The sequence below is a fragment of the Vitis vinifera genome, chromosome 1 (assembly GCF_030704535.1).
Source record: "Vitis vinifera cultivar Pinot Noir 40024 chromosome 1, ASM3070453v1".
Lineage (NCBI taxonomy): Eukaryota > Viridiplantae > Streptophyta > Magnoliopsida > Vitales > Vitaceae > Vitis > Vitis vinifera.
In genome coordinates this window covers 1,094,510-1,107,680 of record NC_081805.1, presented here as the reverse complement: position 1 = coordinate 1,107,680, position 13,171 = coordinate 1,094,510, and the positions used below count along the sequence as shown (strand labels likewise).

Sequence of the window (13,171 nt, the reverse complement as noted above, 5' to 3'; positions counted from 1 at the left end):
ACCTTAAGCAAGCACAAGGCAAAAAGTGTTATCATGTGTTTCTTCAAACTCCTAGCTCAATCAAAAAAGAAAAACAGAACTTTGAAATCCCCAAGTTCTACACTTTTTCTTTATCAATGGAAAAATGCTGTTTTTTGACAGCAATTAATTGTACAAGACCCAGCTTCTGAGGGGAGAGCAAAATTTCTAAAGCTGTAAGAAAAGAAACTGAATGATAAGTGTTTACTCCTCTGAAACAGCAGCTTAATTCACTTGCATGAAAGGAAATTAAAGGATTACATACTGAAAGTTGAAGAGTCACAGGGCAGTGGGAGTCTCTACAATTAACTACATAGCGAAAGAATGAGAAGAAAAAGAGAGGTAAACAGAGGGAAAACAGTACTAAATAATTACTCAAAGTTGACAAGACCATGCAACAGAGGAAAATACTACTTTGACTGAACGTTTACAAGGTTATGAGAGTTTCTAAAGAGGGCAGAGAGTCATTGGACTTGAGTTGATTCCGGCAAGTAGGGCAGGAGGAGTGAGCGAGCAGCCACTTGTCAATGCAGAGGACATGGAACCAATGGTTGCATTTAGGAAGCACCCTTATCTTCTCCCCATCTGAAAAGTCTGCCAAGCAAATAACACAGCCTGAAGACCTTGATGGTGAGCCAGAATTGGAGTAAGTTGAGGTTGGCAGAGCTACCATGTCCTTCTTCTTTAAGCCTGAGTTCAGTCTACGTGAAGCGGCCCACTGGACTGGCTCAGTGAGTGCAAGGCGTGTGCAGCGGACCACACATTGGAGGGTAGAGTTGAGGCCTAAAGCGCAGACCAAGAAGCATACCATGGCTGCTACTATCACCACAAGGTTGAAGTCCAGAGTAGCTGCTTCATGGGGCTGCAGAGGAGGTGGGGTGGAGCTGGGAGTTGGGGATGGAGGTAGAGCCTCAGACATGGCATGGGAAGCACTGAGCTGAGAAGTGATCAACAAAGAAGGAAAGGTGAGTAAGAAGACAGAGACGGAGAAGGCACTCAAGGGGAGACATAGTACACACAAGGAAAAGACCAACAAGTATGAGTGCAGAGTTGCGGTAAGATGATGGGAAAATGGTGTCATGGGATATGCTTACTTGATAATCCACTGTCCTCCATCCCTTTTTTTTATGCGCTTAAAAGAGGTAGAGAAAGAGAATGAGAAAGGGTTCTTTCTCTCTCTTTCTCGCTCTCTCTCTCTCTCACACACACACTCTCACCCTCGCTCTCTCAAAGAATTTATCCACTGCAATTGCTTATTCATCAACTAGTGCCTACCTTTTGTGATAAGGTAAAGGAGAACTCTCCCACCATCCATGGTACCAGGCACTTCACAAGTTTGACTTCAAGCCACAGCACTCAAATTAATAACGATACCAAACCTATAAAAGAGAATGAGGATGAGAATATTATCTCATTAGCTACCAAAATTTCTTCTTAGTTGGGATGACATGAGCTAGCTGAGATTCACTCTTAAGTAGGATTTTGAATAATGGAACTTGAATCATTGAAAGTTCGACCCGGAAAAGTCCCATAGTGTCAAATTTGTCATCATGAACACATCCTCATATTTCATCAAAAATCTCTAGAGACCCATCTTCATTGCAATTATCTTCCTCTGAGAGTTAAAAGATAGGAAAATTCAAAGTCATGTGCAGGGTCCAATGGCCATGAACATCAATATATTGTAATAACATCAAAGATTCAAACATCTATGAAAGAGATCCTATTTTGATCTTCACTGCTCAACAACAATGGAAACAAGCCCTTGAATAGGATTCTGGCTCTCCACAACCAGCATATTATTGGACACATTGGTCACTGAATGAGCTACAAACCCAGACCCCCCTTGACCGTAAACCGAGTACTGAAAATGATTGATCCGGTTTGGGAACAGCAGCAGGGAGGAGAAATCTGCAACCCTGTGAGTCCCATTTCCGGGAATTGTCAATCTCGCCACTGTCGATTTCAGGCTCATCCCAATCGCATTGTTTCTGTCCACAACCACCTGATCAATGTCAGTGAACTGACCATCTAGCTCAACAATGGCCTTCATGTTCGAGGGGTTGCCATTGAACATATTATCAACAATGTTGAGACCTCGGACATGGCCTTGGACTGATTTCAGAACCACATTTCCATCTCCAAGGAAGAATCCATTTGTGACATGAACTTGACTTGGATCTTCCATCACTATCGCATTGAAATCCAAGTAACAGTTGCTGATTCTAGTAAGTGAGCCACCCGCCTTCACCAGTATCCCAACGCCTCCAAAGCCCGTAGCCTTGTTATAGCAGTGCACCCCAGTGATTATATTGGCCTGTCCTCTGAGTAAAACTCCAATGGCAGCTGAGAAGATGGCGACATCAGTGACTGCATTGTCGTTGCCAGCAAGATCAATGGCGGTGCCAGAGAAGTCTCTCTCGCTCCTGTCCCCGCCGACGGTTGAATGCTGGCCGAGAAAGGAGGAGGAAATGAAGTTCTCGTGGCCTTTCTGGACTAGAATTCCTTGGGTGGTGAAGTGGAGGAAGAAGCAGTTGTTGATGCGGATTCTGGCGGTGTCTATCATGAAAAGACCACCTCCGCTGTTGTTGGAATCGAAGAGGATGTCTCTGAAAGTGATGTCTTCATAGTAGATCGGGTTGTTTTGGGCTTTGATGATGGGGAAATCACCAGGGTTGATGGAGGATGTGTTGAGTTTATGAGAATTTGGTGACCATAATTCAATGAGATGCTCATCGTCTGGAAAAGTGTCTGATGCCCGCAGAGTCCCTTGGCACACCTAATTACTGGCCGGGTTAGAAGTTGGAATGTTTTTTCATGTACTTTTAAAATGTTGTACAACATAATAAGTTAAATATAATAATAAATGAATTAATAAATTAATCTTTTAATAGCTAAAATCTTCACCAACTATATTCAAATAATTTCTCTCTCCAAATATTTCTCTTTGATGGATCTCCATAATCTATTAGGCTATTAGCCTATAACCTATGATGTATATGACTCCAATCAATGATACAAAGGATGGTGTTACATGCTAGTTGATGATCAAATACAAAAAGTGGTTAATATGTATTACATGTAAAAATTTTTAGATATTTGATTAATTACTTATTACTAATAAGTTTTGAATTTGACTTAGAGTTTGATTGATGATAATTTTAGGAAGTATTTTTAGTTTAAAAAATATTTTAAAAAAAAATTAAGTATTTGATAAGATTTTAAAAATACTTTTAAAATTTTGAAAAAACACTAGTAAGATTGTAAAATCACTTAAGGACATGTTTAATACCCGAAAATGAGAAATAAGAATGAATATTTTGTTTCTATTCCTATTTGTTTGAAAATAGGAATATATTTAGAAATTCCAATTATTATGTTTGTATAACATATAATAATGTCAGGTTTGAATGGTAATTTGTTCCTATCTCAATGTTAAGTGAAAATAAGAATAGAAAAAATAAAATAAAATGCTAATAATATTCATACATATAGTTTAAATAAATTTTATTTTTATTTAAAAAAAATTCTTGAGAGCTTTATTTTGAATAATTATTCTTTATTTTTAACACAATAAATTAATTATGATTTTATAAGATATTAATATCCATATTTTTATAATATTTTTAAAATATATAAAATCATATAAATAGTATTAGAAATTATTAACTTTGAATTATTATTATTATTTATTTTTAACAAAATAAATCAATTAATGTTAATATCTATATTTTTATAATATTTATAAAAAATATAATTTATGATTGTATTATATTATTAATATTCATGTTTTATTAAAAACTATTTATTTATATTTAAAATTATTTTTATTTTCAATAAGACATGGATTAAATTCAATTTACATTATATAAATTGGATTTACGTTACAAAATCAAAATTAAAAATTATTTTTAAAAATAAGTTATGTAAAAAAGTCTTTGGTATTTTAATATTTGAAAAATATTTTTAAAAATAACTTGTAGAAAATACCTTGTACTTAGGATAAATTGAAATCCCACATATAAGTTGGACTTTATTTTCATTAAAATCACTTTTGATTCTATTCCCTATAATTATTTAAGTTATCTAAACATGAGAATGGAGGAAAAAATAAATAAGATATTCATTTTTACTTCTCGTTCCTTTGAACTAAACACGATCTTATAGTATTTTTTTGAGAAATATTTGATAAATAATTTTCTTGAAAATACTTTCAAAGAAAACACTTTCATAAAAAACCCTTTGAGTAAAAGCATTCACTAATGCACTTTTAATAAGTTCAAAAATAGCATTAAAATCCAATAAGGAGAAAGAAGGGAAGGAAGAATTAAAATAACTTGCAAGATTCATAAGACTATTTACTTATTTTAACTTTTATAAATCAAGTCATTAATATTATCTTTATGATTTGAATTTTTAGTTTCCCTCCAAAAGTTAAAGACTTCAGAGAGTGAGATTAAAAGTGAAAAGTATCCGTATGGATGCGCTCCCATGCATGAAAATACTCATCAGACACGTGGCACAAACCCACAAGCAAAGTTGAAAAGGAAAAAAACAAAAACAATAAGGCTTCACCAACCTCTCCAAGTGAATGACTGTAGATTCACGTAACGGCAACACACAGCAAACCACATCTTCCCAAGAAAGTAAATAGAGATTGAAAGAAGGAAACCATTTTGTATTTACTTTTCTTAATTTTTATCCTTATTTTTGGATTAAAAAAAGAAAAAAGGAAGAATTAATATAGAACTAGATGAAGAGGAGGATGAAGAAGAAGGGAGACTGACCAGAACATTTCCTCCACCAGCCGGAAACCTAATGGGTTTGCTGATCTTGTAGTTTCCACCTTGTAAATCTATGACCACACCACCCAAATCAGTGATTCCAGGCAACATCTCAACCCCATTTCGAATACTGAAAGCATCAGCCAAAGCACTGAGTATTGCATCACTGCTCTCATTCACCCCAGTTGGATCAGCCCCATATGCAATAGGGTAGAACACTCTCCCATTCTACAAAAGAAAAAAAAACCATTTACCAAACAACCAACTATAACACCCAGAAGCAAACATGGGTGAGAAAGAAAGATACAAAATTATCATCACCTGCGACCCATCTAGTGATGGAAATGGAGGTAGTGCTGTATTCTGAAGCCTGCTTTGAAACTCCGAGAGCTTCTGGTGGATTGAGGAAAATGTGGGTTTGTGTAGTGATAAGAGTAGCAGGATGCATATTGCCCAAGAGCCTTTCATCATTTCTGGATGCTTAAAGAATTGGGTGAGGGTGACAGTGGTTGGAGCTAGCCATTTATTGGGTCTGTTTTGAGCTTGGAAATGGAAAATCAGTAGTCAAAACCTTTGGCTTTGTGCCCGTGTGGTAAGAAGAATTAAAACTTTACCTTCATCCAAAAAGGGTGAATCTAGCTATCTTTGGTTTATTTATTGAATTCATGGATTTAAATTTTTTAAAATTTCTGAAACATGGAAGGATTTTCATTTGTGAAAATTTTTGTTCCATTCTTTGTCCCCATTTTTTCCCTTGTGAATTATTTTGGTTGGGATTGACATGCATGATAACCATTTCTGATATATATATATATAATATTTGATATTTTCTATTCAGATAAATATAATATGTTAATATCAATTAATATAAATAAATTGAATATATTAAGAGTAAATTTACTTGATTGATATCAATATGTTATTTTTAATTAAATAAAAAAATAAAATATTTTAATTATTTTTATTTAACCAAAAAATAAACCCCACTTAAGTAAACTTTTACACCATTGATATTAACAATTGAGTTGAATATGGATGGAATTCTTTAAACATAATCCTTGCATGAATTTAATCAAACAATTTGACTAATTAAATTAAACTTGAATTGAATAGTTTTATCCGATTTGAGTTAGGTTCGAGTCAAAATCTTGTTTAACTTTTTTGACTTGGTGCCAATTTAAGTTAGGTTCAATTGAAGGACTTTGGTAATATGATTCCACTATATTTGTGCACTTTATAACTAGAATTTTATTTTCAAATATCATTTATTAGTAGAAATGAATTTAACAATTCCTTTAGTGGGTCAGGATCGTGCCCAATGCAGGGAAGGGAAGATTATGATATGTGCCAAATTTGAATTACTAACCACTAAAAGCACATTTTTTTTCCCATCTCCATCAAAATTATGTTGTTTTGGGGATTTTATAGCACTCGTGGAAACTTAATGGAGAAGGTTCCTTTTAGCTTATATTCTCCATCTAAAAGCATACGAATCATTGCATTGGCTTTCATCGATCATTTACAAATTCCCAAAAAAATAATATAAAAATAAAAATAAAAAGATTAAAAAAAAAGAAAGAAAGAAAAAAGAAAAAAAGAGGTAAATTAAGATTAATATATAACAATAATAATAACTCATTGAATACAATAATAGATTTATTAAATATAAAAATTATTAATTAAAATTTTTTGTTAAACTTTTTTTATTTTATTAGTATAAAATGCAATTTTATTGTCTAAGACAATGCTTATTTTTGTTGTCTCTAAAATCTAAATAAACCTAAATTCAACTTAAGTATGAAAATAATTTAATATCATTAGTGTTTAAATTGTTTTTTTTTTTTTTTTACTGATATCTAAATGTCATTAAGGGTTAAGTTGTTTTTTATTTATTTATTAATGTCTTAATATTATGAAATGTTAAATACATTTATTTTTATGGGTTAATATTTTAGTGACCAAGGAACAAGTAATTCCACTTATTCACCTACATAATTATGAAAAGTCTACCACATAGTATCAAAAGTTTTCTCTCATTGTAGGGATTTTCAATCGGGTTAAGGTAACAATTTTGAATTTTTTTGTGGATGAGTGTGAGTGTGAATTATGCCTAATTTGAATTGTTGATTTTAATGGATATGTGGATGAGTGTCAATTATGCTTATGATTTTTAATTAAAAAATTTATGGGAATTAAAAATAGTTTTTTCTATTTTATTGCATGGTAAGAGAATGAATTTTGAAAATTTATAGTAAATTTGTTTTTAATCAAAATCTTATTATTTTAGCATTGTTATTTTTATATTTGAATAAGAAATTTATGAAAATTGCATGGTAATAGTTTTTTCTCCTCCTTTTTTTTTTTTTTTTAATTTGTAGATAAAGAGTAATTTATTATCTGAATTAAGTGATTTTTAAATAACAAAAATTTGGACCTAATTTTTTTTAAGAAATTAACAAAATATAACTTATTTTAATGATATTAGGTTTTTTCTTGATGACAAATTTGATAATTTATAATAAATATATTTCTTATCCAAATGATATAAAATTAAAATAGATTGATTTGTTTTTAAGATAAGAGTTATGTAAAAAATTTTAAAAATGTATTTGATTTTATTTTGTATAAGAAATTAGGTTTGAGCATTGTAATAAAATCATATTTTTAAAAAGAGGAAAATTTACTTTTCCATTTTAAGATTAAAAAAATAATTTTTTTTTATTAAAATGAATTTCTTTTTTTAAAAAAAATAATTAGCTTTAAAAATATCTTTTAAGTCTTAAAACAAATTCTTCTACTACTTTACTGTTAAAAAAAAAAAAAAAAAAAAAAACCCTAAGGTTATATTTGATTCATGAAAAGTACAAATGAAAGAAAAAAAATGTTAAAGAAAATGATTTTCTTATGTTTGGTTGTCCTATAAAATATTCTAAGGAAAATTAAATATAATTAAAATTAATTAGAAACTTATATATTTTAAAATTATTTAATCTTTATATTGATGAGTTAAAATAAATAAAATAAGTTTGAAATAGCAATTAAAAATAACTTATCATCTTTAACTCTATTTTTTATTTTCATTCACTTTTTCTTTTATTTTACTTTTCCTCTCTATTTTCTTTCCTTTGCATTTTCTCTCAAATTTTCCGAGAATCAAACATAGCCTAAATTTCAAACATCGAACCCTAAGCTCAGTCCAATCCAACTAAACTTAAATTTAATTAATTTATTCAATTCCCTTAATTTAAATTTAACCCAATTAACCTCAATTTTAAACTTAAAAAAACGAGAGATCGAGTTGATATAAGATGAAGTTTTAAATTCGAATCAAACTCGAAATAGGTTGGAACTCGACTCAACCTATTTGGTGTAATCTTACCCTAGGTGGACATCTTATATAAATTTTTAAAACTTGCTTAACCAAATTTAGGTGCCGGCAAATCTTTGCATGACTCTTCCTCTTGAAATCTTTACATTTCTATATGGGTGTTTTCAAAGTGATTAGGTTCACCAACCCTAACCGAGCCTATAGTGACCTAATTAAATTTCATGAATAAATTGGTTATGCTTTCAACTCCAACATCAGCATCAACATCTCACACTTCCAAACATTGGCTCCTGCCATTATTATTCTACCTAGAATTTGTTTCTTTCCACCTTCCTTTTAAAACTCAAAATTAATGCTAGTCAATGTTTGGCCATTATGAATAATCTACCAAATACCTGACCTTCTAGACTCGTACCACAACACTTTCAAATGGGCATAAAACGATTTTGACAAAAAAAAAGAAAAAGAAAAAACGGAATTATTATAAAATAATATTTGAAATTTTATTTTTACATCTACAATATTTGATATTTTCAAAAAAAATTATTCTCCAATTTTATATAATAAATTTTATTTGAAAACCTAAAATAATTTTAATCTATTTTTTTATATATTTTAAAAATAACTTTTATATATATTGAATTATTTTTAATCATTTTTCATATTTATATAATTAATTTTAAAATAACTCTAAAAACCAACTTTAAATAATTAAAAAATATTTTCTAAAAAATATTATTTTTTATTTTTAAGAATAGAAAATTGTTTTTTGTATTTTGATTGTTAAATTTGTTTTCCTATTTTTTGTTTTGAAGAACATAAAAATGTTTTGAGAAAGAATAGCAAACAATTAAGACCTTGATAACTATCATCTTTTACAAATAAATCCTGTTCTAATGGGCACAAGTTGATTTTCCATTTTCAACATGGAAAAATGGAACAAGACCCATTTCATCACAATCTTCGAATTGGAAAATTTCCCAGACTTCCAGCCAGTCTTCCATGGTGCCAAAAATCGACTCAAAAGGCTTTGACATTTGAACATATGGATGATGATCAAAAGTATATTTCCACCTTGGGAACGAAGTATAAGTTAAAATCATTGATTAGTTTCAACAACTTTTCTTGGCATACAACATGTATGAATTAGTAGTAGGATCACTCCAACCCTTGAAACTGGGCTAATCAGCTTGGCCCCAGATGCGATTCATTGATCCACCGTGACAAAAACACTTGCCGGAACTGCAACATTGGATTCGATCACAACCCGGTTACCGGACACATTTCTCAGGGCATGGAGAGGGAAGGAGGAGCCAGCGGTAGTTAGGAGGGAGTATTGTACATGTCTTATATGGTTAGGAAACAGAAGAATTGGATTGAAGTCAATACTCCATGAGGTTCCATTACCTTGAGTTGAGTCCCTTCCAACTGTGGCTCTCACCTTCATTCCATTCACATTGTTTCCATCGACAACCACTTGATCAATCTCCTTGAAGGGTCCATTCTTCTGATCCAACTGAACAATCTCCACCCCTTTTCCTGACCCACTGAACATGTTGCCCACCACGCTGACCCCTCTGGCTACGCCATTAATGGACTTGAAGACGATGTAGGCATCGCCCAGGAAGAAGCTGCTAGAGATATGTAGCTGAACTGGGTCTTCTGCAACAATCCCGGTGTAGTCCAAGTAACAGTTCACGATCCGGGTCTGTGTCAAGCTCGGCAGCTTGAGGTATATCCCGGTGCCCCCGAACCCAGTGGCTTTGTTATAGCAGTGAACCCCGGAGAGGGTGTTGGCTTGGCCGGACACCATCACGCCCACTGCCGCTGAATATATTACCACGTCGGTGATGGCGTTATCGTTGCCGACGATGTTTATGGCCGTGCCGGAAAAGCTCCTCTCACCGGGGTCGCCCCCGGCGGTGATGTGCTGACCGAGGAAGGAGCTGTGGACGAGGGTCTCGTGGCCACCTTGGATGAGGATTCCGGTGGTGTTGAAATGGGCGATGTAGCAGTTGTCTATGGTGGTTCTGAGAGAGTTTATGACTGCAATGCCGCCGCCCCGGTAGTTGGAATCCAACATGAGGTCTCTGAGGCTGATGAATTCGTAGTTATAGGTTGATGATGAAGAAATTAGCTGGTCAGCCACGGTGGTCTGGTTGTTTTCTTTCTTCTGGTTGCTAGAGCTAGAAGATAAATCAATGAGGTAGCCATCAGCCGGAAAATTATCCGATGCTTTCAGTGTTCCTCCATGGATCTGCTTCATCAGAATTCAGAAACCCAATGACTAAAACAGAGTATGGTTGTTTTTCCAATTTGGGTTTTTGATTTTTTTAATGTTCTCAATTGGCCTAAAGTGTACCAAGACATACCCTTTGACCATACCCTAATGCCAAAAACTTTGGAGCATTTTAAATCCAACTTATAAAATTGTATTGTCAAAGAGTTGGGTACATTTTAAAACCGCTTCTGAATTTTTTTAGTTTATGTTGTTGAAAACGAAAGCAAGGAAACACCTTGTAGCCCAAATCTTTGACATTTGGTATATTTTAAAAGCAATTTTCTCTTCTTTTAAAAAACAAAAACAAGAAAAGCGTGACACATGGCAAAGTTCTGTTAACTTTACACAGCATTGTTCAATGAAGATGTTGACATTAGAGATTAGTACTTCAACATACCATTATGTTTCCAGCGCCGGTGGCCGGAAACCTCAGGGGTCTGCTGATCAGGTAACTGCCGCCTTCCAGATCAATCCGTGCACCTCCCAGATTTGCAATTCCCTCCATCAAGACCCCGTCACTGGGCCCCTTAAACGCGTCCGATAACGCCCCAAGAATGGCCTCCGTACTATCGGCCACTCCCGTTGGATCCGCACCGTACGATGTCACGAGATACAGACGTGGAGCTGATCCGACCTACATCACCATCACCACACCATGGTCTGATCATCACTGGACTACAACAGTTGTTACAGAAACCATTCTTACAGAAAGTCACCTGTGAAGGACTCCCGCTAGGAGAAGGAGCAGCGGCTGAGCTCGGGGGAAGAGAAACCGAGTCACGGCGGAGCAATGAGGTCTTCAGGGCTTTCATTTTTCGCATTTGTTGGCTGTAATGTCCCCCGGAAAAGTGATCCACCGGAGAATCTTGGCCGGAAACCCGGATTATAAGCAAGCTAGCCATGGCCATGGCCAACCCCATTAACATAGACACTGATATTGCTTCCATTTTTACTGTTCAAAGCTAGAAATGAACAAAGAAGAAGCAATGGGGAAAGGGTATATAGAATTGGGACATGGAAAGAGTGGGGCTGAGCTAAGATTTTGTAAGAAATTGTGGCATCTGTTAAGAAATTGGATCATACAAACAACACCCACAAAGCTCCTTTAGATGTTTGTTTAATATATCAATTGCTTTTGCTCTGCGAATTCTTGAGGCAGATACCAACTTTTACTTTAAGGACCCCGTACCAAATACAAGTTTGACGTTGCGCTAAAGGTATTTTTACAAAGAAAGTTAAGGCCGTGGCTTGTGAGGTGAGGAAATATATTCTCCATTGACCCACTTCCCCAACCCCATTTTTGTTCTTATTTTTATAGAAATTTTCATTGACATAGATATTTCCCTGGATATTAATAAATTATTAATATTTCAATGATATAGATATTTTCATTATTACTTCAATGTAATATGATATCAAGTCTTGATTTATGAGAAGTGTAAACTTAACGTGACATTAATCTTGGTTGTTAAGATGTGTTCATTGTACCACGGTTAAATTTTGTAAGTAAAATCATTGGTTTACCGTTTCTTATAAATCTAGATTAAACTAACATGTAACCTAAAAAAAAACTGCTCATTGAAAAAGTGTATTATTAAACTATAACTTATCTAACAACTTAAAGTTTTTAGGTGAATTGGCAACCAAGTCAATTTGATTTGCTCAAAAGGCCATGTGGGTTGTCTCCATTGAGCCCAAATTGGAATTAAACCTATTGTATGCGGTCCATATCATTCCATTGGTAGGCCATTTTTTGCACTTACTACCACCAAATAACATGTTACATCACCAATATTAATTTGGTTTATGTTAGGTACTTTTAGATACCCAAACCATTAAGTATTTTAGATGCCCTAACCATCATAATCATCAAGAGCTTTGCAAAAGACCAATTAGTGAAGTGATTGGTGTTTGTTTCTCCAAATCGATAGGGCCTTGTGGGTGTGTGATAAAATCATTGGAGCCATTTAGAATAACTTTGTGATGAATATAATAGTATTATAAATGATAATAATTTTGAAAGATATTGGGGTGGAGTAATGGATTGGGGAAGGCAAGGAATTAAAGCTTGTGCATTCATTGATGATGTTGGGGTTGCTTCATGCTCAAGAAAAGACACAAACAAACAAACAAAGATACCTCTTTTTGGCTAGTTGAAGTTACTCTTTCCAACCTTTTAATTAGTGTCCTCTTAAGATTTGATTATAGGGTAAGGCTTAGTAGCATATGATGTGCCCTATTAGCTATAAACATTTGAATTGCACACCCACCTCCATTATTGAAATTGGTGGATCAAGTTGCAGGTATTTGGCATCCATCTTTTTTACCATTTGATATGTTGGTTATTTTAATTAGTAACAAATTTAGGGCACCCGATTAAGAGAATTTAGAGTTGGGCAACCAAAAATGTGACATCTTTGATGCATCTAAGAGATCTAATCAAATCATTTATGGCATTCAAATTACAAATCTTATTGCTTTTTTTTTTTTAATTTAATGAGTTAATTTGATGTCAAAATTAACTTTAAAAAGTAATAGGTATAAAGATAACTTCTTTTTTTTAATCCAAAATAGTTTTATTCCCTTATTGGAAAATTTTTCCTCATCTCGCTAATTTTTTACCGCAACTATCAAAATTTTCCTCTATTATCTCTCTTTGATCATCTTCTTAATTAATATTAATAAGAGTAAATATCATAAATTTAATAATTTTAAAAATTTTAAATTAATTTTATAGAATAAGCTTAAATAAAAATTAAG

General features: G+C 33.2%; 3 protein-coding genes across 3 annotated transcripts; all 3 read right to left on the bottom strand.

The window, feature by feature from the left end:
* Positions 1-221: 221 nt before the first annotated feature.
* On the bottom strand, positions 222-1,249 carry LOC100259396 (RING-H2 finger protein ATL73-like). The gene has a single exon (XM_059737517.1). The coding sequence runs from the start codon at positions 1,097-1,099 to the stop codon at positions 446-448; it is 654 nt and encodes a 217-aa protein (XP_059593500.1). The 5' UTR covers positions 1,100-1,249; the 3' UTR covers positions 222-445.
* Positions 1,250-1,519: 270 nt separating this feature from the next.
* On the bottom strand, positions 1,520-5,391 carry LOC100264569 (polygalacturonase QRT3). Its single transcript, XM_010650873.3, has 3 exons — positions 5,124-5,391; positions 4,806-5,030; positions 1,520-2,797 (listed from the first exon to the last, which is right to left on the bottom strand). Exons 1-3 carry the CDS (start codon positions 5,271-5,273, stop codon positions 1,754-1,756), a joined length of 1,419 nt encoding a protein of 472 aa, XP_010649175.1. The 5' UTR covers positions 5,274-5,391; the 3' UTR covers positions 1,520-1,753.
* A 3,754-nt stretch (positions 5,392-9,145) lies between these two features.
* Positions 9,146-11,602, bottom strand: LOC100242282 (polygalacturonase QRT3). The gene is made up of 3 exons (XM_003631146.4): positions 11,128-11,602; positions 10,809-11,045; positions 9,146-10,387 (listed from the first exon to the last, which is right to left on the bottom strand). Exons 1-3 carry the CDS (start codon positions 11,356-11,358, stop codon positions 9,338-9,340), a joined length of 1,518 nt encoding a protein of 505 aa, XP_003631194.1. The 5' UTR covers positions 11,359-11,602; the 3' UTR covers positions 9,146-9,337.
* Positions 11,603-13,171: the final 1,569 nt, after the last annotated feature.

Bases quoted from the DNA above. Each gene is read 5' to 3' on its own strand.
- LOC100264569 (XM_010650873.3), bottom strand. From the start codon at position 5,273: ATGATGAAAGGCTCTTGGGCAATATGCATCCTGCTACTCTTATCACTA. The intron at 5,031-5,123 runs GTGATGATAATT...TTTCTTTTGTAG, and splicing joins CATCACTAGATGGGTCGCAG to AATGGGAGAGTGTTCTACCC. The intron at 2,798-4,805 runs GTCAGTCTCCCT...GCCAGTAATTAG, and splicing joins CTGGTGGAGGAAATGTTCTG to GTGTGCCAAGGGACTCTGCG.
- LOC100242282 (XM_003631146.4), bottom strand. From the start codon at position 11,358: ATGGAAGCAATATCAGTGTCTATGTTAATGGGGTTGGCCATGGCCATG. The intron at 11,046-11,127 runs GTGACTTTCTGT...ATGGTGATGTAG, and splicing joins CTAGCGGGAGTCCTTCACAG to GTCGGATCAGCTCCACGTCT. The intron at 10,388-10,808 runs GTATGTTGAAGT...CTGATGAAGCAG, and splicing joins CCGGCGCTGGAAACATAATG to ATCCATGGAGGAACACTGAA.
- LOC100259396 (XM_059737517.1), bottom strand. From the start codon at position 1,099: ATGACACCATTTTCCCATCATCTTACCGCAACTCTGCACTCATACTTG.